The following is a 27,504-nucleotide window of genomic DNA, read 5'->3' on the forward strand; positions in this document are numbered from 1 at the left end:
AAGGAAGGAAGGAAGGAAGGAAGGAAGGAAGGAAGGAAGGAAGGAAGGAAGGAACCTAGCTGGTTACCAAACAATGAGAAAACAAGCAGAAAAATGACAGTAGTAAGTCCTTACTTATCAATGATAACACTGCATGTAAATAAACTTAATGCTCTTAAAGATATATATAGCTGAAGGGATAAAGAAATAAGACTCAGCTATATGCTGCCTACAAGAAACCAGCAACACCTATACAGACACACATAGAATGAAAGAGATGGAAAAAGATATTCCATGCAAGTGAAAACCAAAAGATAGTAGGATTACCTATTCTTACACTAGACAAAACAGACTACAAGTCAAAGACAAAGAAGATCATTATATAACGATAAAGGCAATTATAAATATCTATGCACTCAACACCAGAGCACCCAAAAATATAAAGCAGACATTAATATATCTAAAGCAAGAGACAGACCACAATACAATAGTAGAAGGGGACCTCAGCTTCCCGCCGTCAGTAATGGACAGATCATCTAGACAGAAAATCAGCAGAGGAACACCGGAGTTAAATTGTATACTAGACAAAACAAGAGTAACTCACATTTACAGAATATTTCACCCAACTGCTGCAGAATATATTTTCTTTTCATTAGTATACAGAACATTCTTTAGAAAAGACCGTATCTTAGGCCATAAATCAAGTCCCAGCACATTCAAAAAAGTAGAAATCATATCAACTATTTTTTCCTGACCACAATGAAATATACTAGAAATCAATAATAAAAGGAACTCTGGAAACTACATAAACACATGGAAATTAAATAACATGTTCCTCAACAACTGAGGTCAATGAAGAAATTAAGATGGAGAATTTTAAATTTCTTGAAACAAATGGAAATGGAAATATAACATATCAAAATCTATGGGATACAGCAAAAGCAATGGTAAGAGGGAAGTTTATAGCAATAAACACCTACATCAAAAAAGGAGAAAGACTTAAGAGCACCTTAAGAGATTAGAAAAACAGGCCGGGCGCGGTAGCTCAAGCCTGTAATCCCAGCACTTTGGGAGGCCGAGACGGGAGGATCACGAGGTCAGGAGATCGAGACCAGCCTGGCTAACACGGTGAAACCCTGTCTCTACTAAAAAAAAAATACAAAAAACTAGCCAGGTGAGGTAGTGGGTGCCTGTAGTCCAGCTACTCAGGAGGCTGAGGCAGGAGAATGGCGTAAACCCAGGAGGCGGAGCTTGCAGTGAGCTGAGATCCAGCCACTGCACTCCAGCCTGGGCGACAGAGCGAGACTCCGTCTCAAAAAAAAAAAAAGAGATTAGAAAAACAAGAACAAACCAAACCCAACATTAGTAGAAGAAAAGAAATAATAAATGTTAAGAGCAGAAATAAATAAAATTGAGATTAAAAAAGTACAAAAGATCAATGAAACAAAAACTCGAATTTTTGAAAAGATAAGCAAAATTGACAAATCCTTAGCTGGACTAAGAAGAAAAGAGAACACTCAAATAAAACCAGAAATGAAAAAGGCAACATAAAAATTGAGACCACAGAAATACAAAAAATTCATTAGAGACTATTATGAACAATTATGCACCAACAAATTGGAAACCAAGAAGAAATGGATAAATTCTCTGGTACATAAAATCTACCAAGACTGAACCACAAAGAGACAGAAAACTTCAACCAATCAATAACAAGTAATTAAATCAAACCATAAGAAGAAGCCTCCCATTAAAGAAAAGTCCATGACCAGATGGTTTCACTGCTGATTTCTATGAAACATTTAAAGAAGAACTAATATCTAGCCAGGCAAGGTGGTGTGTACCTGAAGTCTCAGTTACTCAGGAGGTTGCTGAGGTGGGAGGATCTAAGCCCCAGAAGTCAAAGTTGCAGGGAGCCAAGATTGCAGCACTGCACTCCAGCCTGGGTAACGAGAGTGAAACCCTGACTCAAAAAAATTAATAAACAAATAAATTCTCCTAAAGTCTTGAAAAAAAACTGAAGACTATGGAATACTTCCAAACTCATGCTATGAGGCCAGCACTACCCTGATACTAAAACCAGGCAAGAAAACTATAGGCCAGTATCACTGATGAACATATATGAAAAAATTCTTTTTTTTTTTTTTTTGAGACAGAGTCTAGCCCTGTTGCCCAGGCTGGAGGGCAGTGGTGTGACCTTGGCTCACCACAATCTGCGCCTCCTGGGTTCGAGCTAGTCTTCTGCCTCAGCCTCCAGAGTAACTGGGATTACAGGCATGTGCCACCACGCCTGGCTATCTTTTTGTATTTTCAGTAGAGATGGAGTTTCACCATGTTGGCCAGGCTGGTCTTGAACTCCTGATCTCAAGTGATTCACCCACCTTGGCCTCCCAAAGTGCTGGGATTACAGGCATGAGCCACCACGCCCAGCCAGTAGATGCAAAAATTCTTAACCAAATACTAGCAAAATGAATTCACCAACATATTAAAAAAATCGTTTGCCATGATCAAGTGAAATTCCTCTCAGCAATGCAAGGATGGTTTGACATATACAAATCTATAAATGTGATATATGACTTTAACAGAACCAAGAACAAAAACCATGTGATCATTTTAGTAGATGTTGAAAAAAGTATATGATAAAAGCCAACATCTCTTTAAGATAAAAATCCTCAACAAACTAGATACAGAAGGAACATACTTCAAAATAATAATGGCCATACATGACAAACCCACAACCAACATCATACTGAATTGGGAAAAATTGAAAGCCTTTCCTCTAAGATCTGGAACATGATAAGGATGCCCACTTTCACCACTGTTACTAAACATGGTATTGGAAGTCCTGGCCAGAGAAAGCAGGCAAGAGAAAGAAATAAAGGGCATCCAAACTGGAAACGAAAAAGTCAGATTAGCCTTGTTCACAGAGGACATGATTCCAAGTTGCAGGATACAAAATCAACATAAAAAAATCGGTAGCATTTCTATATGTCAATAGCAAACAATCTGAAAAAGAAATCAGGAAAACAATGTCATTTACAATAACTACAAAGAACATAAAATACCTAGGAATCAACTTCCCCAGAGAAGTGAAAGATTTATATAAGAAAAACTATTAATACACTGATGAAATAAATTGAAGAGGACACCAAAGAATGGAAAGATATTCCATGCTCATGGATTAGAATATTATTCAAGTGACGACACCACCCAAAGCAAATTACAGATTCAACATAATCCCTATCAAAATATCAATGATATTCTTCACAGAAACAGAAACAAAAAATCCTAAACTTTATATGGAACCACAAATCTTGAATAGGCAAAGCAATCCTGAGCAAAAAACAAAGCTGACTTCACTACCTGATTTCAAAACATACTACAAAACTATAGTAACCAAATCAGCACAGTACTGGCATAAAAATAGTCATATAGACCAATGGCACAGAATAGAGAAGCCATTGGGAAGCCAAGGTGGGAGAATCACTTGAAACCTGGAGTTTGAGACCAGTAACATAGTGAGACCCCATCTCTTAAAAAAAGAGAACTAGAGGGAACCCAGATATAAAGTCATGCATTTATAGTCAACCCATTTTTTTTTCAGTTTTCTTTTATTGTGATAAAATATCCATTAACATAAAATTTGCCATGTTAAGCATTTTAAGTGTATAATTCAGTTACATTAAGTATGTCTACAATTTTGTGCAACCATCAACACTATGTTTGTAGGACATCTTTGATTACATACATTTTTTACAATCTTTGTTATTTTAAGAAAAGTGGCAATTCTCTAGTAGTCATTTATTCCCACTTGTGGAATTAATTTTGTATGAATTTTAAAGATGAACTAATCCAATAAAGTTAGGATAATCTGGAAAAGCTCTATATGTAATCAAGCTTAATCTATTTCAGTTTCTAATTTTGATTACAAATTAAGCTCTTTTAATCGAACTCTACTTGATCAACTTACTGGACTGATTAGTAAAGACTCTACGTCTGTAGAACATTCTGATTAATGTTCACATATTATGTATGCTGCCTCTGGCAGAGTATTCTAGAATGAAGCCCACACTTTTGTTTCCATCAGTTAAGTTTTAGCTTTACCAAGCATCAGGTGTGTTTATTCCCAAACCATTTATGCTAAGTGTATCTTTTATTATAATTATGAGAGGTAATTAAATATTACATACACCAGTGAATTTATGAATACAAAAAAGTTTTTGCCTTTATGAAGTTAATTTGAATGCTCTGAAAGAATTCAATAAAATGTTGCTAAAAATATCTGTTGTCAAATTCAGCCTGGAGCTAGGTGCCACGGCATGCCCCTAATCCCAGCTACTTGGGAGGCTGAGGTGGGAGAATTGCTTGAGCCTAGGAATTCGAGACCATTCTGGGCAACATAGTGAGACCCCATCATGAAACTTTGAGGCTTCAGGATCATTCACAATGATAGCAATTAATTTCCAATCTGTTTCACATTCATCAGTAAGAGCCAAGACTCCGAGGATCTTCACATGAAAAACTTCTCCACAAGAAAGAATCGCTGAGCCTGTTTCACAAACATCAATAGGATCATTATCTCCAAAGCAGTTCGTGCTCTTATCTTTTTCATGGGGATCTTCCTAAGTCTGAGGGAGGGTACCATAATTCCATATATAAGCCTTGTAAGGGAAGATATTCGCCACATGGCATAGTTTTCCATCCTTTCCACATTGTTTAATGGGATTCAGTGGCTCTTTGGTGGCAATCTCCATTTTAGCATTTGTCCACCGAGGGTTTTCTACAATCATATTAAAAAGAGTCTCATATTCATCATTTCGTGCTTTCTTCGTAGGAATGCCATTTTCCTCTTTAGAGTTCACCTTCAGAGGAATATCATGAAAGGGGGAAATGTAGTGACCAGTTACATTCTTGAAGAAGAGGTGATAATTCTGCGAGCAGGGCTGGCCACGCTCCTCGGTGTGGTACAGGGCCATAACACAGCGCGGCCCAATCCCAGCACTGGTCTATAGTCAACTCATTTTAACAAAGGTGCCAAGAACATACAGTGGGGAAAGGACAGTTTCTTCAATAAATGATGCTGGGAAAACTGGTAATTACATATCAAAGAATGAATCTAGATCCCTATCTCTCATCATACAAAAATCAAATAAAAATAGATTAAAGGCTCAAATCTAAGACCTGAAACTGGGAATTACTAAAATAAAACATGGGGGAAATACTCCAAGATATTGGTCTAGACAAAGATTTTTTTGTATAAGACCTCAAAAGCATAGGCAACCAAAGCAAGAATAGACAAATAAGGTTACATCAAGCTAAAAACCTTCTGCAGAATGAAGAAAACAATCAACAAAGAGACAACCCACAGAATGGGAGAAAATACTTAATAGCTATCCATCTGACAAGGGATAAATAAGGAGAACATAACCAGAATACAATAAGGAGCTCAAACAACAGCAAAAATAAATAAATAAATAAATAAATAAAATAATATGGTTTAAAAATGCATAAAAGATCTGAATAGACATTTCTCAAAAGAGACACACAAATGGCCAACAGGAAAATGCTCAACATCACTAATCATCAGAAAAATGCAAATCAAAACTACAATGAGATATCATCTCACTACAGTGTAAATTACTATTATAAAAAAGACAGGAAAGATTGAATGCTGGCAAGGATATGCAAAAAGCGGAACCCTTGTACACTGAGGGTGGGAAAGTAAATGAGTACAGCCAGTATAGAAAACAGCATGGAGGTTCCTCAAAAAACTACAAACAGGGCTAGGAGCAGTGGCTCACGCCTGTAATTCAAACACTTTGGGAGGCCAAGGCAGGCGGATCACGAGGTCAGGAGATCAAGACCATCCTGGCTAACATGGTGAAACCCTGTCTCTAAAAAAAAAAAAAAAAAAAAAAAAAATACAAAAAATACAAAAAATTAGCCGGGTGTGGTGGCGGGCACCTGTAGTCCCACCTACTCAGGAGGCTGAGGCAGGAGAACGGCGTGGAACCCGAGAGGCGGAGCTTGCAGTTAGCCGAGATCACATCACTGCACTCCAGCCTGGGAGACAGAGCAAGACTCCATCTCAAACAAACAAACAAAAAAAACTAAAAACTAAAAGTAGGACTGCCATATAATCCAGCAATTTCACTGCTGGCTATAGATCCAAAAGAAAGAAAATCAATATATCAAAGAGATATCTGCACTGTCACATTTATTGCAGCACTATTCAGAATATTTACAATAGCCAAAATACAGAATCAACCTAAGTGGCCATCAATAGATGAATGGATGAAGAAAATCTGGCATATATACACAATGGAGTACTATTCAGCCACAAAAAATGAATGAGATCCTGTCATTTGCAGCAACGTAAATGGAACCAGAGGTCATTATGTTAAGTGAAATAAGCCAGGCATAAAAAGACAAATATCACATGTTCTCACTCACATGTGAGAGTTAGAAAAGTGGATATCATGAAGACAGAGGGCACACTGGGGGTGACCAGAGGCCAGGAGGGGGAGCATGGAGGAAGAGATGAAGAGAGGTTGATTAATGGGTACAAACACACAGTCAGGTAGAGAAAACAAGAGCTGGTATTTGAAAGATCAGCAGGGTGACTACAGTTTACAATAATCTGTTGTACACTTCAGTATATCTAGAAGAGAATAATTCAAATGTTCCTAGCATAGAAATAAATATTTAAGGCACTGGATATCCCAATCAACTTGATTTGATCTTTACATATTATATGAATGTATCAAATTATCACACGTACTTTTAAAATATGTGTCAATACAACTATTATGTAGCAATTTTTTAAAAATGTAATAAGATGGGAGATGTTTTATCATTCACTCTGCCAGGGGAAAAACATCTCCAGGAGTAAATGGGTGAATGACAGAACTTCCCAACAGGATAGTTTATTCACCCAAGTAAATAAGCCACCCCTCCCCTAAAGACATTCCCACTCGTGGGATGAAATGCGTGTGTCAGCATCGCTGCCCTCCTGGCTAGTCACAGCAAGGAGGGGCTCTAGCTGCATGGAAACCCAAGACCTCAGAGCTTGGGTGCTGGAGATAAGTGGCCAGGAGCAAACAGGAACATCTCTCTATTACTCACTCAGACTCCCTCTAACCATGAGACCAGTGTTTCCTGAAACTGGGTGACATGAAGATGGCAGGGCTTTATGAAAAATTCATCCATCCATCCATCCATCCATCCATCATGTGCAATAGATACTTCCTCAGTCCTAATTATGCACTAGGGCAGTGTGCCAGGCCCTGAAGATACTGAAGGGAACCAGGTGCTCAAAAACGCACACCCTCAAGGAAATCGCACTCTAGAGGAGAAAAGAGATTTTTTAAAAAGATAAATAGAACACAAACCAGCATAGATGGTGATGAATACTGCAGAAGAAAACACATCCAGGAAGGAGGCTACAGAAGGGTACAATGGCTGGGGCTGGGAGCAAGGGATTATTTTCAACAGAGTGGCGAGCGGAAGTTTCGCTGAGAAGGTGACCTGTGAACTAGGCCCTAAAGGAGGGGAAGGAGCAAGAGCAAGTATCGTGGACACACAGGGGAAGAGCTCTGCAGAGGGAGGGGACAGCAAGTGCAGAAATGCCAAGGTGGGAGAGGTCCCGTTGCTCCTCTTGTAGGAGGGACAGTAAAGAGCCCAATTTGGGCAAATGGAGGTGGAGAAGTATGGAGAGAACTGCAATGGATGTGACAAAGGGCCAATACATTGGCCTTGTCACTCTTGTTGACACATTGGCCTTTTTCCTTTCTGGAGATGGGAAGATCTGGAGGCTTCCCAGGAGAGGACAAAACCTGATAATAATATCCACCCGCAAACCCTCTTCTGAGGAGTCCAACTGACTCACGGGGTGGATCTTGTTACACGTATGTCGGACACGCTCCTCTCCATAACTCATAATTAGGCGCATATGGGAAACATTCCATTAGATGATAGGGTCTGGCAAAATATAGGTCTGGGTCTACCTGAACCTCACAAATCACAAGGCACCATAGGAGTCTGACCTCCAGAATGCAGCAGAAAGCAAGAATCCACAGACAATGCCAGAGTCTGATTTTCCAGCTCCGAGAAAAATTGAAGTTGACAGCTGTTCTCCAGAGACCGATCTAAAAGAGGCAAAGTTCAGTAGCTGCTCAAAGTGTAACTTCCCTTTCAAGCAAGCCTCCAGAAACACAGAAAGTAAGCTAAAGCTTAACACTCATCACCAAAATTGAAACAGTAAATCCAAGTTAAAGTGTCAAGACAGCCAAAAACAATTGCCTTATTCTCTTGCATTCCATGGAAAAACACATTTCTTACATCTTCCCAACATACAGTAAGCATTCAGTATTTGCTGAAAGAATAAAGGAGGCTTTAAGCCTCCCCACCAGAAGCTGACTTTGCGAACAGGGCCAGCATTCCATGACCATGTTCTGGAAGCCTTCCATCCTAGCAGGCTCCCGATACGATATCATTCACTTTCCTCCTCCCAAATAGCCATTCAGCAAGGAGTTCTAGATGACTGGAAGTTGAGGACAAGATGGTAACACTAAACATTAAGCAGTTCAATTCACTGATTCCTTAGCAGTGCATTCAACCAATCAAGAGAAAGAATAAGAGCAACACCACCAAATGCAAAGACCCTCCTCAGTGGCCCTCTGACGCTTTTCTTGATGGACATCACTGCATACCTGGGAGCCACCCCAGAGGACATTCCAATGGATGGCAAAGCCCACGGCCTTCCACATCTGGCATCAATTCCTTAGGCTTTGCCAACCATTCCTCCCAAACTGTATTCTGGAAATAACCTTGAATACAAGAATTCCCACTGATAAACAGAGCCTGTCAATGGTAACACACGAGCACCTTACAAGAAAGTTTCACTTCATTTTATTAATGCTAAACTAGTGAAATCTCACCAGTTACAAATAAAAGGTCAATAAGTTCATTTTAAAACACTGCCATTTCTATTTTCAATATGTTCCTAATTCTTAGTCTACAGCAGGAGAAATGGGTGTCAGACACTGCTTTATCTTATAGCCTGTTCCCAGAATGCAGTAATTGGACTAGGAGAGGTATTAGTGCTATAACTCTATATAATCCTTTATTGTGGCTCATACAGGCTCTTTCAGACTATGTGTGAAAGCACATCCAACGAGTGAAATGGAAGCTGACCGCTGACCAATCAACTTACAATACACCTTTGAAGGTAAGTTCATAAATTAGAGTCTACCTAAAAATCCTATTCAACAGTGTGACTGCCCAGCTCCTATCAGATTTCCAAATCTGTTCTATTACTCAATGCATTATTCAATAAATAACTATGGACATGACACACTTTATCTCAACACCTGCATGGAAACATGAGCTGAGAAGAAGATAACATTTTGACCACTGAGCATGCTGCCAGGCAGATCTTCTAGTGAGAACAACTCTTAGATAACCAATTCCAAACGCAAGACATCGGATATTTATGGCTAATATCATGAAATGTGACATCATTGAAATGCAAGTTTTACCCAAGTGATTTTTTTAACTTTAAAAATACAGAACACTTCATGAATTTGTGTGTCATCCTTGTGCAGGGACCATCCTAGTCTTCTCTGTATCATTCCAATTGTAGTCTATGTGCTGCCAAAGTCAGCATGCCCAGGTGCTTTATTAAAAAAAAAAAAAAAAAAAACTGTGGCCAGGCACAGTGACTCATGCCTGTAATCCCAGCACTTTGGGAGAGCGAGGTGGGTGTATTGCTTGAGGTCAGGAGTTCGAGGCCAGCCTGACCAACATGTTGAAACCCTGTCTCTATTAAAAATAAATAAATTAGCCGAGCGTGGTGGCAGGCACCTGTAATCCCAGCTACCTGGAAGGCTGAGGCAGGAGAATCACTTGAACCCAGAAGGTGGAGGTTGCAATGAGCCATGATTGCTCCACTGCACTGCAGCCTGGGTGAGAGAGTGAGACTCTATCTCAAAAAAACAAAACAAACCAAAAAAAAACGGAAAGAAAAAATGTGAACTTTATGGTATAAAAACAAAAAAAATGAGTTGTGAGATTTATTTAATTTTGCACTGCAAGGGAAGGATCATTTTAAATGAGATTCTTTTCAATTTTCAATTAAAAGAAACAACAACTAATTGTTATAAAAATACCTGGCCTCAACAAGTACAGGAATCATCACAATTCAGGCACCATGCAGCCACTGCCCCAGAAGAAACACAACAGGTCAGTGTGTCAAACTCTAACACTAAAACATGTTGCATTTGATTATACCACATTTGGCCTCTCATTCAGAATTCAGCATATTCTTTCCAAAAGAGGAAAATAATCCCTACTACAAGGAAAGGTTTAAGGCTGTCCTCAGTGTTGGCATGCTACAAACCAAGTAAGGTTGGAGCAGCCACTCTGAGATCGAGTTATCCAAATGCAAGGGCCTAAACCCATCCTGTTCAGGTCCCAAACGCCTCTGCCCTCAGTCAAGGGGGCACTGGTTCTCAGGGAGGACATACCTTGTCAGAAAGGACAATTCCCAAGGAGACAGGGTTCAGGAACTAAAACATCAAACATGATCTGGATGGAAATCTAAACTGAAGTGGTGAAGCTGGGAGAACATCTGGAGCTGAGATGGCTGGTACACAGAGATCTCCAGCATGAAAAGCGCAAATGTTTCATTTAGGTCTGGGTAGAAAGCCATATCTATCCGGCCTTCATGTTGTAGTTAAAAATCTGGGGCGAGATACGTTATTCTCTCTTTCTGGATTTCTCACGTAATTGTCAAACTTTATTCTCACTGACATTTTTATGATTATCATGCATATATTGCAAAGTGCACAAAACCAAAGTGTACAGCTCACATTTTCATAAAGTGGACCCATCCATGAAGGTGTCTAACTGAAGTCTAACGTAGACATGAGTCAAGTCAGTCTGTATGTGCAGGATTCTAGCAGCAGTAAAGACCCGATCTAAAGGCTGCCTAGCTTCAGACTGACAATTGTAAAATGGAAACACATTCACCACTTCTGCCTACAGGGACACCCCTACCACACTAGAAAGGAATGTAAAAATATGCAGTCAGTTTAAAACACACACACACACAACTAGGAATGGAATCATTAGCTAAGATGTGGGGTTGTCTTTTTTCTAAAATAGACTTCTTTCTGCTTTTGCCAGACAAGTTGAACGTGCCTCCAAGACGCCTTCTGAGTCTGAGCTGCAGTGAGAGAGAAGCCCGCCCACAAGAGGGGCTGCCGCCTAAGGAAGGGCCCTGGCCTGTGAGGCAGGAAGAACGGGCTCTACCTTCACAAATGGGTTCTCAGAAGATACGTCAATCCATTTTTTAAATAATAATTCAGTTTAACAAGAGTGTCATTATGTCAGAGAAACAGAGGCACTAGGAGACATGTAGAGATTTATGATAAGGGATTGGCTCACACAACTATGGAGTCTGGCAAACCCCAACACCAGCAGCAGGAATGGGCAAGAGGGCCAATGGTATGGTTCCAGCCCAAAGGCCGGCGGGTTGGAAACTCAGGAAGAACCATTGTTTCAGTAGCTCTGAAGGCGGGAAAAGCTAATGTGCCAGTTTGAAGGGTGTCGGGCAGGAGGAGCTCCCTCTTACTCGGCAGAGGGTTGTTCTGGTCAGGACTTCAACTGTTTGATGGGGCCACCCGCACTAGGGAGGCCACCTGCTTTCCTCACTCTACTGATGCAGATGCTAACCTCATCCAGAAATGCCCTCACAGACACTCAGAATAATGTTCAACCGGATGCCTGGGCACCCCATAGCCCTGTCGAGTTGACACAGAAACTTAACTATCACAATCACATATTAGGTAGGGCAGAGGCAGGCGCAAGCCCAGTGCGTTGGAGACAGGGGAGCCTGTGGACAGGAGGGGAACAGCTTCAGCCTACAGAGCTCAGGAGACTCATGAGACACCAATGATGGCAAAGGGTCTGCGGCAAGCATAGAAAGCAAAGGAAGGTATTTGAAGTCCATACACAGAGGAGCTCACACAGGAAATCAGGGCTAGGAGTCTGGAGGAACCGCACAAGATAAACTATAAAGAGTTCAAAGCAAAAGCCTTCATAAAAGAAACATGGTTCCTCTCTCACAAGCCCCCCTCTTCTGGTTACACCGAAATCTTACACACCCAGGCTGCTACACCCACAGCAAGGAGTATTCCCAGGGCACCCATACAAACCTCATACACTCATATCTAAAAGTCCTTCACTGAGAAGTGAGGCTTGCTATCTGGCCTGCACTCACAGAGCACCCCATCATCCTGCTACACTTCCTCTTTGAAAATTGTCAAATGTGTGTAGAAAGCCTCTACCATGAAAAGGAGATTTTTAAATGAATACAAAAGAAAGGGGAAACCTGAGGAAACAGTACAGCAAACTTTAAAAGAATATTTTAGAGTTTGGAGTAATGCTAATGCTAATATCCTCAGACTCATAAGATGACAACACATTCACCTAGAACAAGAATAAGATGGTATTTCTAAGAAGGAAACAGAATAAAATAGCTATTGGCAATTGGAAGTATGCTAGCATAACTAAAATATTGCAAAAAAAAAGGAAGTGAAAAATAAAGCTAAGCAAATTTCCCAGAAAGTAAAACCAAAAAAAAAAGCTGCAAAATAAAAGAGACTTAATAGTACAAATACAAGGCCAATATCCAACTATTAAGAGTTCCACAGAAACCAGAGAAAGATAATATTAACAAGTTATACAGAAAAGGTTCCTAGAACTCTAAGAAAAAAGGTTTCTGATTGAAAGGGTACACCAAGTATCCAAAACAATAAGAGATACATACCAAAATTTTTCATTATACAATACTAAATATTTTTCTTTATAGAATACTATTTCTAAAACATAAAGACATTTTTAAAAGCCTATTTATGAAGCAAAAACAATCAAGATGAAATTGAGTCTCTTAATAGCAACACAGACCACTAAAATGACACTTTAGATTTCTATACCCAGCCAAGCTATCAAGACACTCAAATCTACTTTTCACATAAGCTTTTTTAGGAAGCCTCTTACTGCAAGATGTTCTTCAACAATACAAAACAGTAATCAAGAAATAACCCCCCACCCTACTCCCCAACAGTGTCTAAATATCAAGAAAGCAGTGAGAAAGTTCTGGGATGACCACTTTACAGCAACACATTGACAGGGCAGCCAGTTCATCTGGCAGGAAGATGGCGGGCTGCGGAGGGGAAGGGGTAAAACCAAGAGATTATTCTGGGATATTTATTTTAAAATATAGAGAGAGGTTTTATAATATACATGTGTATTGATCTGATGGAAAAGATAAAAATTAATATGCAAAAAAAATTGTTTAAGGAGAAGAATAAGGCAGGAAAAGCAAGTTATACTAGAAAAGAGGCAAACAGGATACACTGCCTCGCTATTTGGATCTGAAGTAAAGAAGTGAAATCTGCATCTGTAAGAGAGTTCAGAGGGATCATTTCTAAACTGTGTTTTACAATGCAGAGAAAACCACATTTCTAAACTTCATTTTGAAATATGGTAGAAACCTTCAAAAGAATTAAAAACACAAAGAGTTCGAAGTGGTTGCCTTTGGTGGAACAGGACTGGGATGGCACTGAGGGGCAGGAGATTATTGATTTTCATGATAAGCACTTCTAAACTATGTGAACTTTTAACGACCTACATGTGTTATTTTAATAATACTTTAATATAAAAAAGTAGTATCCAGATATAACTGTCAAGGGACAGCCCATTCTTTTAGCTAAGTTTAGGACTGGTCATACATAAGGAGCTTTTTTTAGAACATGAAATCAGACTAAAGACCCAATTTGTTTCTATACTGCTTCCACCACAAAAGAACTAGTAACTACTCATATCTGCTATCACTCCCCACGATCACTTCCTTTTGCCAGGGGCAACTGACACCTAGATCATGGATAAAAGAAGGGGAAACTGTCATCTGCCCCATAAGAGTCTAACAAGAAACAAACATGAGTACAGCACTCAGAGTGCAACGTTTGTATGTATTCCTTTGAGATGAGCAGGCTGGCTTTCAGCACAGGAGTCTTTACCCTAAAACTCACCCCACAGGGAAATCGAAGAGTCCAGTTCTTCCCCTTTAAACGGAAATCACTTTATTCTAAAAAGTATTTGCTCTTATTAAGTTCTCTTGCTTCCTTTCATCCTCCACAAAATTCCTAGAACATCTTTCTTTCTTCTTTTCATCAGACCATATCCTTCTCCTCTTCTGAGCCAACAGTCCAAGGGGTCATCTTCTCTAACAAGCTTTTCTCTATTCATGTCTACCCAAAGTGTACAATCTGTAATCCATCCTTTATTTCAACATTCTGTGTGTGTGTTTGTGTGTAAGAGAGAGAGAGTGTTAGAGACAGACCACGGGGACAGACAAAGGCAGAGAGTCAGAGAGAGAAAGCAATTTCTTGTCTTGTACTGTGAGCTCTAGACTGGTCACATAAAGTATTTATTATCTTAACCACCTCTCCACGCCTTGCAGGTGGAACGCTCACTGTACAACTCAGACCAACAGCACAGTGCCCTCTACTGGCCAGCCAGCATAGCAGTGTTTTCTGCAAAGTAAACAACACTGGGGGCCTGCCGCAGATGAAGTTCAAGTTCTTCATCAATGCTCTAATAAGGATCCTCAGAGAAGCGATGTTTAGCCTTAGAACTGTAATAGCCTTATTGCATTTGGTTCTTGCATATTCACTTATAGCCATTTAATTTAAAAACACAAAGTACTATAATTCATTCCTAAGTAATTCTAAAATGTTTAGTCATCTTTTCATTTCATTTACTCATTAGTTTACCCAGAAATCAGAGGAGGAGATTATTAAATGTTGTGGGGACTGAATGCAATTTGTATACAACATGTATACAATTTGGGAATCTTGCTTTAAGAAAAATACAGTGTTACCAAAACAAAATTGGGCACAGAAGTGAAGTTTACTTATAATGAAAAAAAATCACAACATATTACAAATTCATGAAGGCTGAAAACTACATCACTTTATCCAGAAAACATACTATTTTTATTAAATACTATAATATTAATATTAATAGTCTATAATACTTCCCCTTCCATATTTTTAATTTTATTTGTGTGGATAGTTTCTTAGAAAATTTTGTAAATAGTTTGTATAGAAAGAATAGAGAATTCATTCTTTCCTTTAGCTATAATTGATCAATTATTTTTAATTGATCTTTTGGTAAAGATTCTTTCAGCTCCGCAACTTATCAACATATGTCAGGTAAATTTTTATGATCGTTATCAAGTTTAGAGGAATTGCTATGAAATTTCCTTCATAAGTGAAACTTAAAATCTAGCTTCTGGCTCCACACATTTCAAACACTGTCTCTCCACTATGACTCACATGCTTCAAGTATAACATATAACACTGATATTTTGATACTTCTAGAAATGCTACACCATATCATAACCTCAGGTGCAGAAGTGGCCAGGAAGAATATTTCTGGTCCTTATTTCTATGCTGAGAGAACTAATAATTTACCTGTTCACAAAAGTGACTGCACACCATGTAAATACATCTCTAAACCCAACAAAATGTTATTTCCAACTCAACTTTCCCTTACCCAGGTCCCCAAAACATGCCTCCTAACAGAAGAAGGATGAGAGAGGGGGAAGTTTGGGTGAAAAGACATTGTGTTCTTACCCCAAGCAAGGCTCAAGTCTATTAAATTATACAAAAATAATTGGCCATGTTGACATTGGCACGGTCCCTTCTGGGGCCCTGGGGCAGACATCCTGAAGTGTAAATACCATTAGCTTCCAGAAAATCTGCTTATGTGGATATATGCATCATCTAATACAAATATGTAAGTGATTTACATGTGGTTATTTTAATAACAACCTATATACGTTTCCAGACTTTTCTCCAAGTTTATACAATCTTACATAGATGTCTCAACACACATATTTACACATAGAGGGTTGCCAATGTTCCACAAGTATGAGACATTATGCCATTTTCTGAATTTTTTTCTCTCTCAACAATATTGCAAAATCCTTGCAAGCCAATTGTACTAATTCTTATTCATCCTTTTTAATGGTGATATAATATTCCATGATTTATTCAGTCATTCTTCTACGACGAGCATTTACTTTATTTCCAGGCTTTGTATACTATAAAACATGTCTCAATGAAGACCCATGTTCATATGTCCATGAATACTGATGAGTTCGATTATTTGAGATCAATTGTCCTGAAGTGGAATTAATGAGTCTAAGGGTCACGTGGTTGTTAAAAATTAAACTACAGTCCACACTGCATTCATATTTCCTAGGTTCCTACCTAATGTCTTGTTTCTGTTCCTAGAGGAGCATAAATTTTAATATATAGTAGATAACATGCTAAAAGGATTTTAAAACTTCACATTTCTAGCAGCAATGTGTTGGAGTATTATTTGCATGCATATCCCTGCCAGCAACAGATATTAACAGTTTTTTTTTTTATAGTACTTAGTCTTATGTCAAGTAAGACATCACTGTCACATTAATTTGCATTTCCTTGACTGCTAATCAAGTTGAATATATTTTCATACATTCGTGAGCCACATCATCTCCTCATACACTTGGCCCATTTTCCCACTGGTTTGTTGATCTTTCCAGTGTCCCTTTGCAAAGCCTCTTGGAACTGTTAACTCTATTTTATATTATGTAGTTTACATTTAGTAGTTTTCTAGACCACTTATTTGTATTTCAAGTTTTTAATGGCACCTTTGACATACAAAGAGGTACTGGACATTGGACATGTTCCAAAATATTTATAGCACCTTGGATTAGTATTAAGAAGTTCTTCCCCAATCTCATTACATATGTAATGGCTAAGACTGTCTTTACTGATGATTTTATGTCAGTCTTTAATTTCTGCAATCAGAATTTATTTTCATATATGATAAAAGATAGAATTCCGTTCTGACTTCATCCTGACACACAGCCATTTATTTAAAAATGGTACCAGCACAGCCTGGAGCAGTGGCTGACTCCTGCAATCCTAGTACTTTGGGAGGCCAAGGAGGGAGGATCACCTGAGGTCAGGAGTTCGGGACCAGCCTGGCCAACATGGTGAAACCCTGTCTCTACTAAAAATACAAAAATTAGCCGGGCATGGTGGCACATGCCTGTAATCCCAGCTACTCAGGAGGCTGGAGCAAGAGAATTGCTGGAACCTGGGAGGTGGAGGCTGCAGTGAGCCAAGATTGCACCACTACACTCCAGCCTGGGTGACAGAGCAAAACTTCTCAAAAAAATGACGACAATAACAAAACACATACACCCACACACACACACAAAGAATGGTACCAGCACAATTATCCACTCCATTTAACTGAGACATCACTCTTCAATATATTGGCATGTATTTAGTTTTATGAATACCTTTGTCAATTCCCAACCAATATCACATTAATTTACAGTAGTTTTATACATGTTCTGGCTCTTGGTAAGGTAATATCTCCCTCTACACAATATTAATCCTTACCAAAATTTATATAGAGATATATAGATATACACACACATATTTAGTTTCCTATTTATAAGTTTTATATATAAAATAAGTTATTTTATATATATAATATATATATTTTATATATATACTGTACTGTACTGTATATATACACACACAGGTTAAATATCCCTAATCCGAAATTTGAAATGCTCCAAAATCCAAACCTTTTTGAGCACTGACATGACACCTTTGCTTTCTGATGGTTCAATGTACACAAGCTTTGTTTCATGTACAAAATTATTTAAAATATTGTCTAAAATAACCTTCAGGCCAGGCCCGGTGGCTCACACCTATAATCCCAGCACTTCGACGGTGTCACACTTGCTGCTCCCCTTTAGATCCACAGCCGTGTTCCACACGAGGAGAAACAGAGAACTGGGCAGCTCAATCCGGGAAGTGGAGCTTCCTCAGATGCCCTCAGCAACCACCGCATCGGCCAGAACTCTGTCTCATGAATGTTTCCAGTTTCAAAGGTTTCCAGCTGAGCACATCTGGCACAAAACTGGCGGGCACTATCTGCCTTGATGCCTTTTTCTGAATTAAGCAAATGTCCAAGACATGGCCTCCTGGCTTCCATACATGAAGTCGGCCAGGTGGTACATCTGGCCCCAGTCCACCCTGTAAGGGAGTCAAACTGGGACTATTCTATAGGGAGTCAAACTGGGACTATTCTATACCTTGCATAAACAGGAAAGAGCAGAAATATTAATGGTTTGTGTCTGAGGCATGACAAAAAAAGCATGTACCCGTTATAGCATCCATAGAAATGAATGACCTAGAATCAGGAGCTAAAAATCTGTCAGCTCCCCTCAAATAAGCCCCACTCAACTAGAAAATCAACAAGTTTCAGCAGGGAGAGCGGAACAGCTCTCTCATCATTAGGTATTATCTAGGAGAAACACACAACTGAATTTTCAACAAAGCTAAACGTAACTATCCTTTATAGGAAGCTGTAACCAAACACTTGTTAGATCCAATTTCCTCAGAATAACCAAAGCCTGGTGGGGGACATGGAAAGCTGGTGTCTAATCCCAGCGTCAGCTTGGAGAAGCTGCTTGACTTTTCCACACCTCTATCTCTACACTCTGCCCTGGAGGCCACCATTTTTCCTTTCTCTTTCGCAGGCCTTGTGAAGTTGCAGTCAATTTATAATTCTAGAGCAGGAAAGAATGCCTCTACAGGAGAATACAAAGGAAGGCAAGAATATGTCTGATACTAATAGTATCTTGTTAATGATATTTAATATTATCATAGAATATGATATAGCATATATTGTATATAATAATATTAAGTCATGCAGAGCCATCAACATGGTAGCTAGCTGGCAACAGTTTTGAAAGGGAAATAAGTGAGTAGGCTTTCCTGGTAATGTCCACCAGAACTGCAGATGTGTGCAAAAGAGGGATGTGTACGTCCTTCTGGATACAGATTCAGAACCATAATATCTCTAGAGAGATACAGTCTCTAGGTCAGATACACTGAGAACAAAAAATATAAAGGGTTAAGCGTGTGACAAAAGTGAAGGTACTTACATCAGGTTGTGTTTTAAGAAGTCTATGAAGTTAAATTACACGTGTGAAGGTGACTTGAACATGTATAACCAGTTATGAAACACAAAATGATTTTACTAATCAGACTTTAAAACTAATATCACACATTAAGGTTATATGAAAAGCAAGAAAGAAAATAATGGTCTTACAAAAGGAAAAATAAATCAAGTGGGTTTCTGTGGTTTTGAGAAAAGAAACTGGAAGAATAAAGGGTTATACATCAATAGATCTCGTGAGAGAGAGAGAGAGAGAGAGACTGATTAACAGGCATTTCCAGTGGGTTGTGACCACCACCACCCCCGAAAAAACAAATCCTACTTAACAAATCTAACAGAAGTTTTATCATCTGCAAACTTGAGACTGGAGTCAAAGCAATTTCAGACCCATTCAATCCAATAATTCTAAAACCAACACAGACACTACTTTTAGTAAAGTGACTACTATCAAGTTATCTCACATAAGAAAGAGGAAGATGGGTAAGAGCAGTAATTTCTCCAACAACTAAACAATAACTGTAAATTCTCACTAAAAAAATACAATTCTGAGAATACAGACCAAAGTTAATGGTGTCCGATGGCCTCAAGCCAACGGACCCAAGCAAAGATTTAGAAGTAATGAGAACAATAGCCTGGTTTAGGGACATGCACTTACTAGCAAGGGGACCATAGATCATTATACGTGACCTTTCCCATCACACTATAAAGTGACTCTGTCTGAACACCGTATACTTCTTTTTTTAAAAAAAAAAAAAAGGAAAGATTTTTAAAAATTGTTCTCAATAAATAATCTCCTAACTACAACTTCTGAAAAAACATAAATACATGTTAGATGAAAAAAAAATTTTTTTTGTTTTTTTGAGACGGAGTCTCGCTCTGTCGCCCAGGCTGGAGTGCAGTGGCGCGATCTGGGCTCACTGCAAGCTCCGCCTCCCGGGTTCCCGCCATTCTCCTGCCTCAGCCTCCCGAGTAGCCGGGACTACAGGCACCCGCCACCTCGCCCGGCTAGTTTTTTGTATTCTTTTGAGTAGAGACGGGGTTTCACCGTGTTAGCCAGGATGGTCTCGATCTTCTGACCTCGTGATCCACCCATCTCGGCCTCCCAAAGTGCTGGGATTACAGGCTTGAGCCACTGCGCCCGGCCGAAAAATGATTTTTAAATAATAGGGTACCATTCAGTTCTATCTCTTCCAAATCCTATACCAATTACCAATCCACAAATAATTCTGTCAGTATAATACCTAATCCTCATACCATTTATATAGACAATACTGAATACTGACAGTATTCAATGCAAAACTGGACTGGGGTAGCAGGGCAGTGGGGCAAAAAAGTACCAGTGAACAACTCTCCACTGGAATGAGGCAGAGGGAAGCAGACTGCAAATCCCCCTGGGTTCCTTCCAACATGCTCTCTAGTGCATTGCATACCCATGGACGTGATAGAATCATCTCTTACAGCTCCAGGAGTTCAGATAGAGAACATTACTTCACAGTGCTTGTAAACACTCAGATAATCACCAACAAAGGACAATCCCAAAATCCTACTGGAGAAGTTTTTTTTAAACATCTACATGCCTTGTTTGGCCCTGAGCTGCTATCTTGCCCCCAGTGTGTACGCACGCACATCTTTACGCCTCTACCTACTGAATGCTGGCAACAGGCTCAGAGTCACATGCTACAACAAACTTGCCATTAAGTATTCTGGCTTTATCCGGACTTTAGTTTTCTTCACAATTGACTGTATGACTATCCTTTTCAGCATCAGAGTGTGTGGCACCTGATCAAACTCTGAAAGATCCAAAAGATAAAATATCCAGAGTGTTTAATTACTTTGCCAACATCTTACTCCTTCCAAGAGGGAGTTACTTCTTTCTACTGAGCACATGAGGTCTTGTCCTGGCCCCGGGTGCAAATGGAGGCTGAGTTCTTGTGGATTTGGATCCTTCAAATGCCCAAGGGTAGCACCAGTACCGAGTGTCTCATCCAGAAAGCAAATTTCCATCTCAGCACAACTCCTGCAGCTGGAAAGTTCTGTACGAACGCTGCTTCACGGCTTCGCTCCCTGTCAGCATGCCGACCACCCTTTCCCACTTCACGAACTGTAGGACTACTTCCCTTTTCATTCCACTCTCTAACAGGCTGCTCTGCTTGGGTATGTCACTGATTTCTTCTCAACCAGTATGCATTTTCACAGAAGGAGCCTCGGGTTTGGTCTCGATGCTGCACAGGGTAACCAGGCCGAGTCTGGCTGAGCCGTCACCAACTCATCACACAACTTTGCGTAAGTCGCTGTTTGAACTATACAGGGAGGGGTGAGGAGTGAAGCCAGGTGGCAGCTCATGTCTCTTCTAGACCCAACATCAGAGAGGCGCTTCCACCCAGGCAGTACACTGATCCCACGTGCGTAGTCCTGGACATTCTGCCCCCGCTTGAACACCTCCATGACAGCTCTCTCCCTAGGACAGCTCTGAATGCTCAAAAGCTCAGTCAAGCCTTCCCCAAGTGGTCTCTTCTTAAGCTAATAAACAAAACCACCACTCGGGTTTGACAATGCCTCTTGCAATGCATAGCAAAACAACATCCGTGAAAACACCCACTATATCTACACACGATTGTACTAGAAACCAGAACCCACACAACGCCAGCCTCCAGGTGTGTGAGTCTAGAGCACGGCACGCAGGCCATGACGCTGGGCGGTGCCAAGTACAACAGCCGTAACAAGCAGGTGTTAGGACGCGCGCACGCAGTCACATCTGAGTCCAAAGGACAAGGAGGAGTGAATTCGTCAGCGTTCCAGGTAGAGGATCCACCCGCTACCGCTGTTCTTCTGAATGTTATCATAGCAGTTACTGTTTGTAGCTACTATTAGCAGCTTAAAAAGTTAACTTGCCCTGTATCACCCAAAAAGCAAGTGACAGAGGCATGCTTCACACTCCTGTCTGCCCTACCCCAGACTCGGAATCACTTTCATGGGGGTTCTAGTCCCCGTGGGAATCAAATGACAATAACAGATACCCTCTACAGAAAAAAAGAACACATGCCCACTGGCAGCATTCTAAGCTTCAATACTTGACAGTAAATTCATCTTCCCAATGATTAATCGATGATGAGGTTATAACGAGGCTCGATGAGGACTTATCTGAATTAAACTATGTAGCCAAACATCTCCCATTTATTTCTCCTTTTTCACTGCCAGTGTCATCATGGCCTATTGGAAACCCTCACCACATCACACCTCCTAATTGCCTGAATCTATTCACAATGACACATGACTGCTGTCTGACATGCCACACAGCATGTTTAAAAACACCCCGTGATCCAAATCATAGCCAGCATTTGAGAATTTATTTTTGAGGCGCTTGACATTACTTCAGGGGGTTGCTTTTTAACTAACAGAGTTTGGAAGCGAAGCCGGGGTATGGGATCTGAATTTGCATTGTTAATAAATTCACAATGCCTCTCTTGAGCCCCCCATCCTGTATTAAAGGGTGCAACATTTGCTTCCCCGCAATGTCTTTCCAATGGTTGCTCCCCGTCCAGTGCAAACCTCTGCTTCAGACACGCATGTCTTTCTGTGTCCTGAACTCACCCTCCTTTCTTCTGGTCCTACTCCTTTCTGGAAAACCCTGGGCTGTTCTACCATCCAGTAAGCCATCTCCTCAGAGCCCCAGGGGACAAATCCCTTCCCTGAAGTCTGGGAAAATTACCTCGCCCATCAGCATTGAGCTTTATGCTACCTTCCATTACAAGTTATCCACAGATGTGTGTTTTGTCTCCATTTGATTATAAATAACAGAAGGCTTCCCATAACATATTATAGTTTAATAACTATGTTTTCTTATTTTCTGTACCCGAATGCTCTGGCCCCTGAGGCCTCACTGACCCTGGGAGGGGACAGCCCGTCCTAGGGCTAATTCCTAGAAACAGCAAACAACTTGCCAGGGAATATGTCTTTCACATGCAAACCAACCGATCCAAAGTCTGTGCTGTGCCTCCCAACGGCCTCCCTTAAGAAACTCGTTCATCAAGCCTTCCCTGATCATCCCAGAGCCAGCTGCCACACAACCAGAGCAGCCCGTATGTCCAGAGTTCACTGAAATTACCCATACCAGCCAATTCCAAACTTGCTCACCCCACCTTGCCCTTCCCACGGAAACCACACTTCCTAAGCCACCCGGAGCTTCCGTGTGTGGCCCTGCGTGGTGTGCCAGCCTCGTGTTTCCAGGGAACTGTGAGTACAAACTTCTTGCTGATGCCGCTTTCTGTGTCTGCAGGTCTTAACATCCTTGATTAAAACAAATCCCAGGTACATGTTGAAACACGTGACTTCTGCATCTCTTTCATGCCTCCCCGTTTCTGCCCAACCACACTTCTAAAATCGTATTGCATCATCGAGTAGGAGTCAAGTATGTCAAAGAAATACGAACATGGGTTGAAGAAGACAGGCATTCAAGTTTAGTTTTTCAGAAGTGAAAAAAATACATAAGGCGTACAAATGAAAAAATGCACAGGGAATATATTTACATGCCTCAAAAATGTAAAAATACACAAAAATGTTTTAACTTAAAATTATATATATTGGGACCAGGTGGCTCACACCTGTAATCCCAGCACTTTGAGAGACTGGGGCGGGTCGATCGCTGGAGTCTATGAGTTTGAGATCAGTCGGTGCAATGTGGCAAAACCCCACCTCTACAAAAAGGACAAAAAAATTAGTCAAGTGTGGTGATGCACACCTGTGGTCCCAGCTACTCAGGAAGCTGAGGTAGGAGGATCCCCTGAGCCATGGAGGTTGCAGTGAGCCAAGACTGCACCACTGCACTCCAGACTGGGCAACAGAGTGAGACCCTGTCTCAAAAAAAAATTATATATTGGGTCTCAAGTTACCACTGTTATTACTCTCATGGTCTTTATACTCTGCTTTAATTCCATTTCACTTTAGCTCATTTCTCTAACACTGCAAGAGCACTCCACACAATATTATGGAGCGAATCCCTGCCTGCAGTGTAACACCGATGCACTGTTTTAATTGCCTAAGACTTTTAAAACCTTTGGTAAGTTTAAAGGTGTTATTTCAATGAGACAAATCTTACCTGCATATCCTATGATGTCACACCTGGATCTTTCAATTACACCTTCAGAAAAGCTCTACAATAACATAACTGAGTTCACTCGAATTCTCTAGGGCAAACAAGAGAACTCTCTCCCTAGCAGCTTCTAATAACTTGTGTGGAACCTTGCTCACCCTATTGTGCCTTCCTTCCAAGTTCAGGGAAACAGGAATCTTACTGATCTGTACCATACTTCAAGATAAGAAGGGAGCAGGCAATACATTTCTGGAGGGCACTTTGATAACTATAAAATGAAGGATTTAGGAGGAAACAATCTACTTTCCCCCATGACACACACGCCTTGGTGAACCGTGGGGTTGTCATGTTTGGGGAGTTTCAGCTCTGCTGCCCGAGGACTAGGGGGTAGCAGAGCTGTCCTCTGCCCTTGCTGTCTTCTCTGCCTGGTATCTTCCTCCCACCCTGCTCTACCTCCTCCTTCTCACATCTTAACACAATCATCGCTTCCACAGTAAGTTGCCCATTGGTCTTCCCCCACCCTATCCCAACTTTTCCTCATGTCTCCTGTTTATTTTCTTAACAGTCCTTATTATAATCTGAAGTTATCTAGTTCTGTGGTTTACTTTTTCCTAACTGAACCAGCTCAGGGAAGTACTCTACAAACATTAAATAAAAGAGTACACTGGAGAGGAGAACCAGTACGTGTCTTGGCAGAGTTTGAGATAATAGCCACACCATTGCTGAATGAATAGAACATGATGTCCCCAACGAGAAATTATTGGCATCCAACCTGGTAATTAATATATGCCCAGCAACTGACCTTTAAACAAATCTGCTAGATGAGCACCAACTTACAAAGGCGGAAACGCTCTCGAAGAAGGTGCTGACTGGCCCAGGCTCAAGTAGCTATGCAATAGCTAAACCAAGATTCAACCCCCCAAACATGACAACACATGGTTCACCAAGGTGTCTATGTCATCAGGGCCAAGTATGTCTGGCTCCAAATCTCATGTTCTGAAACATTCCATCAGATACAGATTCAGAACTAGGCATTATTTGTGAAGTAGGGTTTTATATATAGCTCTACCTACAAGTCACACTCAAGACTCACCTCCCTCTTGGTTTGTTTCTGTGAGTAACACATTCACCTTTGCCAAGTCTTCCTTAAATGCAGCATTCAATCTAGTGAGGGTTACTATACAGTAAGGTCTGGGCCCATAGTTGGCCTGAGGGAATACTAACATGTAATTAGGCCAGAATACAGGGCAACAATTGGTGCGGGATAGAGAATGGATCTTGGGGGCAGTTATCCCCTGCCACGCAGAGACTCTATTTTATTGTCAAATATAAGGAATCTCAGTTTTACTTTCCTTAGGCAAAGCGTCCATGTCCTCCTAGGTACTGATCAGAACAACACATTAGCACTACTCTGTATACAAACAGTCTCCGGGTATGGGACTCAGCATCCTGCCACCGAAGATGAAGCAGAGTGGCTAAAAGCATGAGCTCTTCCACTGCACTCCTGGGTCTGCCATGAGCCCCAGGCTTGTTATCTAATCAGTCCATGCCTCAATTTCATCACCTGCAAAATGGAAGTCAAGCATGGAGTTAATAGAAATAAAATGTTTCTTTTGAGATGGAGTCTCGGCTGTCGCCCAGGCTGGAGCACAGTGGCCGGATCTCAGCTCACTGCAAGCTCCGCCTCCCGGGTTTACGCCATTCTCCTGCCTCAGCCTCCCGAGTAGCTGGGACTACAGGCACCCGCCACCTCACCCGGCTAGTTTTTTGTATTTTTTAGTAGAGACGGGGTTTCACCGTGTTAGCCAGGATGGTCTCGGCCTCCCAAAGTGCTGGGACTACAGACTTGAGCCACCGTGCCCGGCCGAAATAAAATGTTTCTAATGGCATTGGGGACATAGTATGTTCTCAACAAATGTTAGCTCTTCCCAATATTATTTAAAGCCCTACACTCAATTTTTACTTGAATACACCTGCAGGGTTTTAAAAAAGCTTTTCAGACTAAATTCATGCCATCTAATATCATCCTCTGAGCTTGGCTGAGGCAGGGTATTAATAGGATTATCCACATCGGCCAATTCTATGACCAAAAAGACCAGCTTCACTGTTAGGCACATCATCAGTAACAAGACCCGTCTGAGAGGCTGAATCTGCAGTATCGTCGGAGAGTTTGTGAGAACCAGAAGAGACGTGCACGTGTAGAATAAGCATTCTGTGGAATGGGTGATCACGGAGGGATTCGAGTCCCTTTATAATGCAGAGCTTACCGATTTACTTCTATGATGAGAAATTTTAAAGGTGAAATATCAAATTCTATTAGTCAGAATCCACTATCTGAAAATCCAAGCAGGCACACAAATATTGCTGCTGTATTTGCTGCCTTGATACTGATGTTTTCCTCACAAATATCCACCATTCATAATATAAGCACCTGTTTATCTCTCCAACACTGCAAGTCTCACCCTATTGACCATTAAATCCTAACAACGAGCAGGACACCTGCCCCGTATCGGGTGCCCAAAATTTTCAACTGATATTCAGAGCACATGTGTCCACGTGTATGGGTAGACAGCATATGGATCAAGTGAAATAGGCAACAATCATAACGAACAGGTGCTAGACAATGAAAATCTTTTATTATTATTATGTATTTATTCATTTATTTTTTGAGACGGAGTCTCGTTCTGTCGCCCAGGCTGGAATGCAGTGGCCAGATCTCCCTCACTGCAAGCTCCGCCCCCCGGGTTCACGCCATTCTCCTGCCTCAGCCTCCCAAGTAGCTGGGACCACAGGCGCCCGCCACCGCTCCCAGCTGTATATTTATTTTGTATTTTTAGTACAGACAGGGTTTCACCATGTTAGCCAGGATGGTCTTGATCTTCTGACCTCATGATCCGCCTGCCTCGGCCTTCCTGCTGGGATTACAGGTGTGAGTCACGATGCCCAGCTGAAAATCTTATTTTTAAATAGTTATCTTCAAGAGTGGAGATAGACTAGGAAAAAGCAGTGGTCTAAATTGTAGATATTTGCTTAGGTTGGCTTAACATACCTTCAAATTCTCCCATTAACGGAAAAATAAACTAACATTGCAGAATCAAATAAACATTCACGAGCATTCATACGTTAAAACAGCCTTTATTTTCCCCTGAAATCTGAAAAAGTATGGTCTAAACCAAATTAGATTGTGCAAACTCAATTTTCATTCAGCTATTAAACTTTTTATTTCCCTTAATAGTCAGGAATTTAATAGGCAATCAGTCCTAAAACTAATCATTCTTTTGAATGGTTAAATTAAACCTAAAAAGTACTCTGTGTTTAACTCAGTCTAAAATGTG

General features: G+C 40.6%; 2 protein-coding genes across 2 annotated transcripts in view; both read right to left on the bottom strand.

The window, feature by feature from the left end:
• LOC105523988 (inorganic pyrophosphatase 2, mitochondrial-like) overlaps positions 1–4,957 on the bottom strand; it is a 9,733-nt gene extending 4,776 nt beyond the window's left edge. The window contains exons 1-2 of the mRNA XM_011959085.1: positions 4,606–4,957; positions 4,386–4,518 (exon numbers count right to left, since the gene is read on the bottom strand). Coding sequence (XP_011814475.1) covers positions 4,386–4,518; positions 4,606–4,952 — 480 coding nt within the window. The 5' untranslated portion in view covers positions 4,953–4,957. The remainder of the gene's footprint in view (positions 1–4,385; positions 4,519–4,605) is intronic.
• ATP8A2 (ATPase, aminophospholipid transporter, class I, type 8A, member 2) overlaps positions 1–27,504 on the bottom strand; it is a 560,732-nt gene that overhangs the window by 506,214 nt on the left and 27,014 nt on the right. The window lies entirely within an intron of this gene.

This window comes from Colobus angolensis, unplaced genomic scaffold, assembly GCF_000951035.1.
Source record: "Colobus angolensis palliatus isolate OR3802 unplaced genomic scaffold, Cang.pa_1.0 Scaffold113, whole genome shotgun sequence".
Lineage (NCBI taxonomy): Eukaryota > Metazoa > Chordata > Mammalia > Primates > Cercopithecidae > Colobus > Colobus angolensis.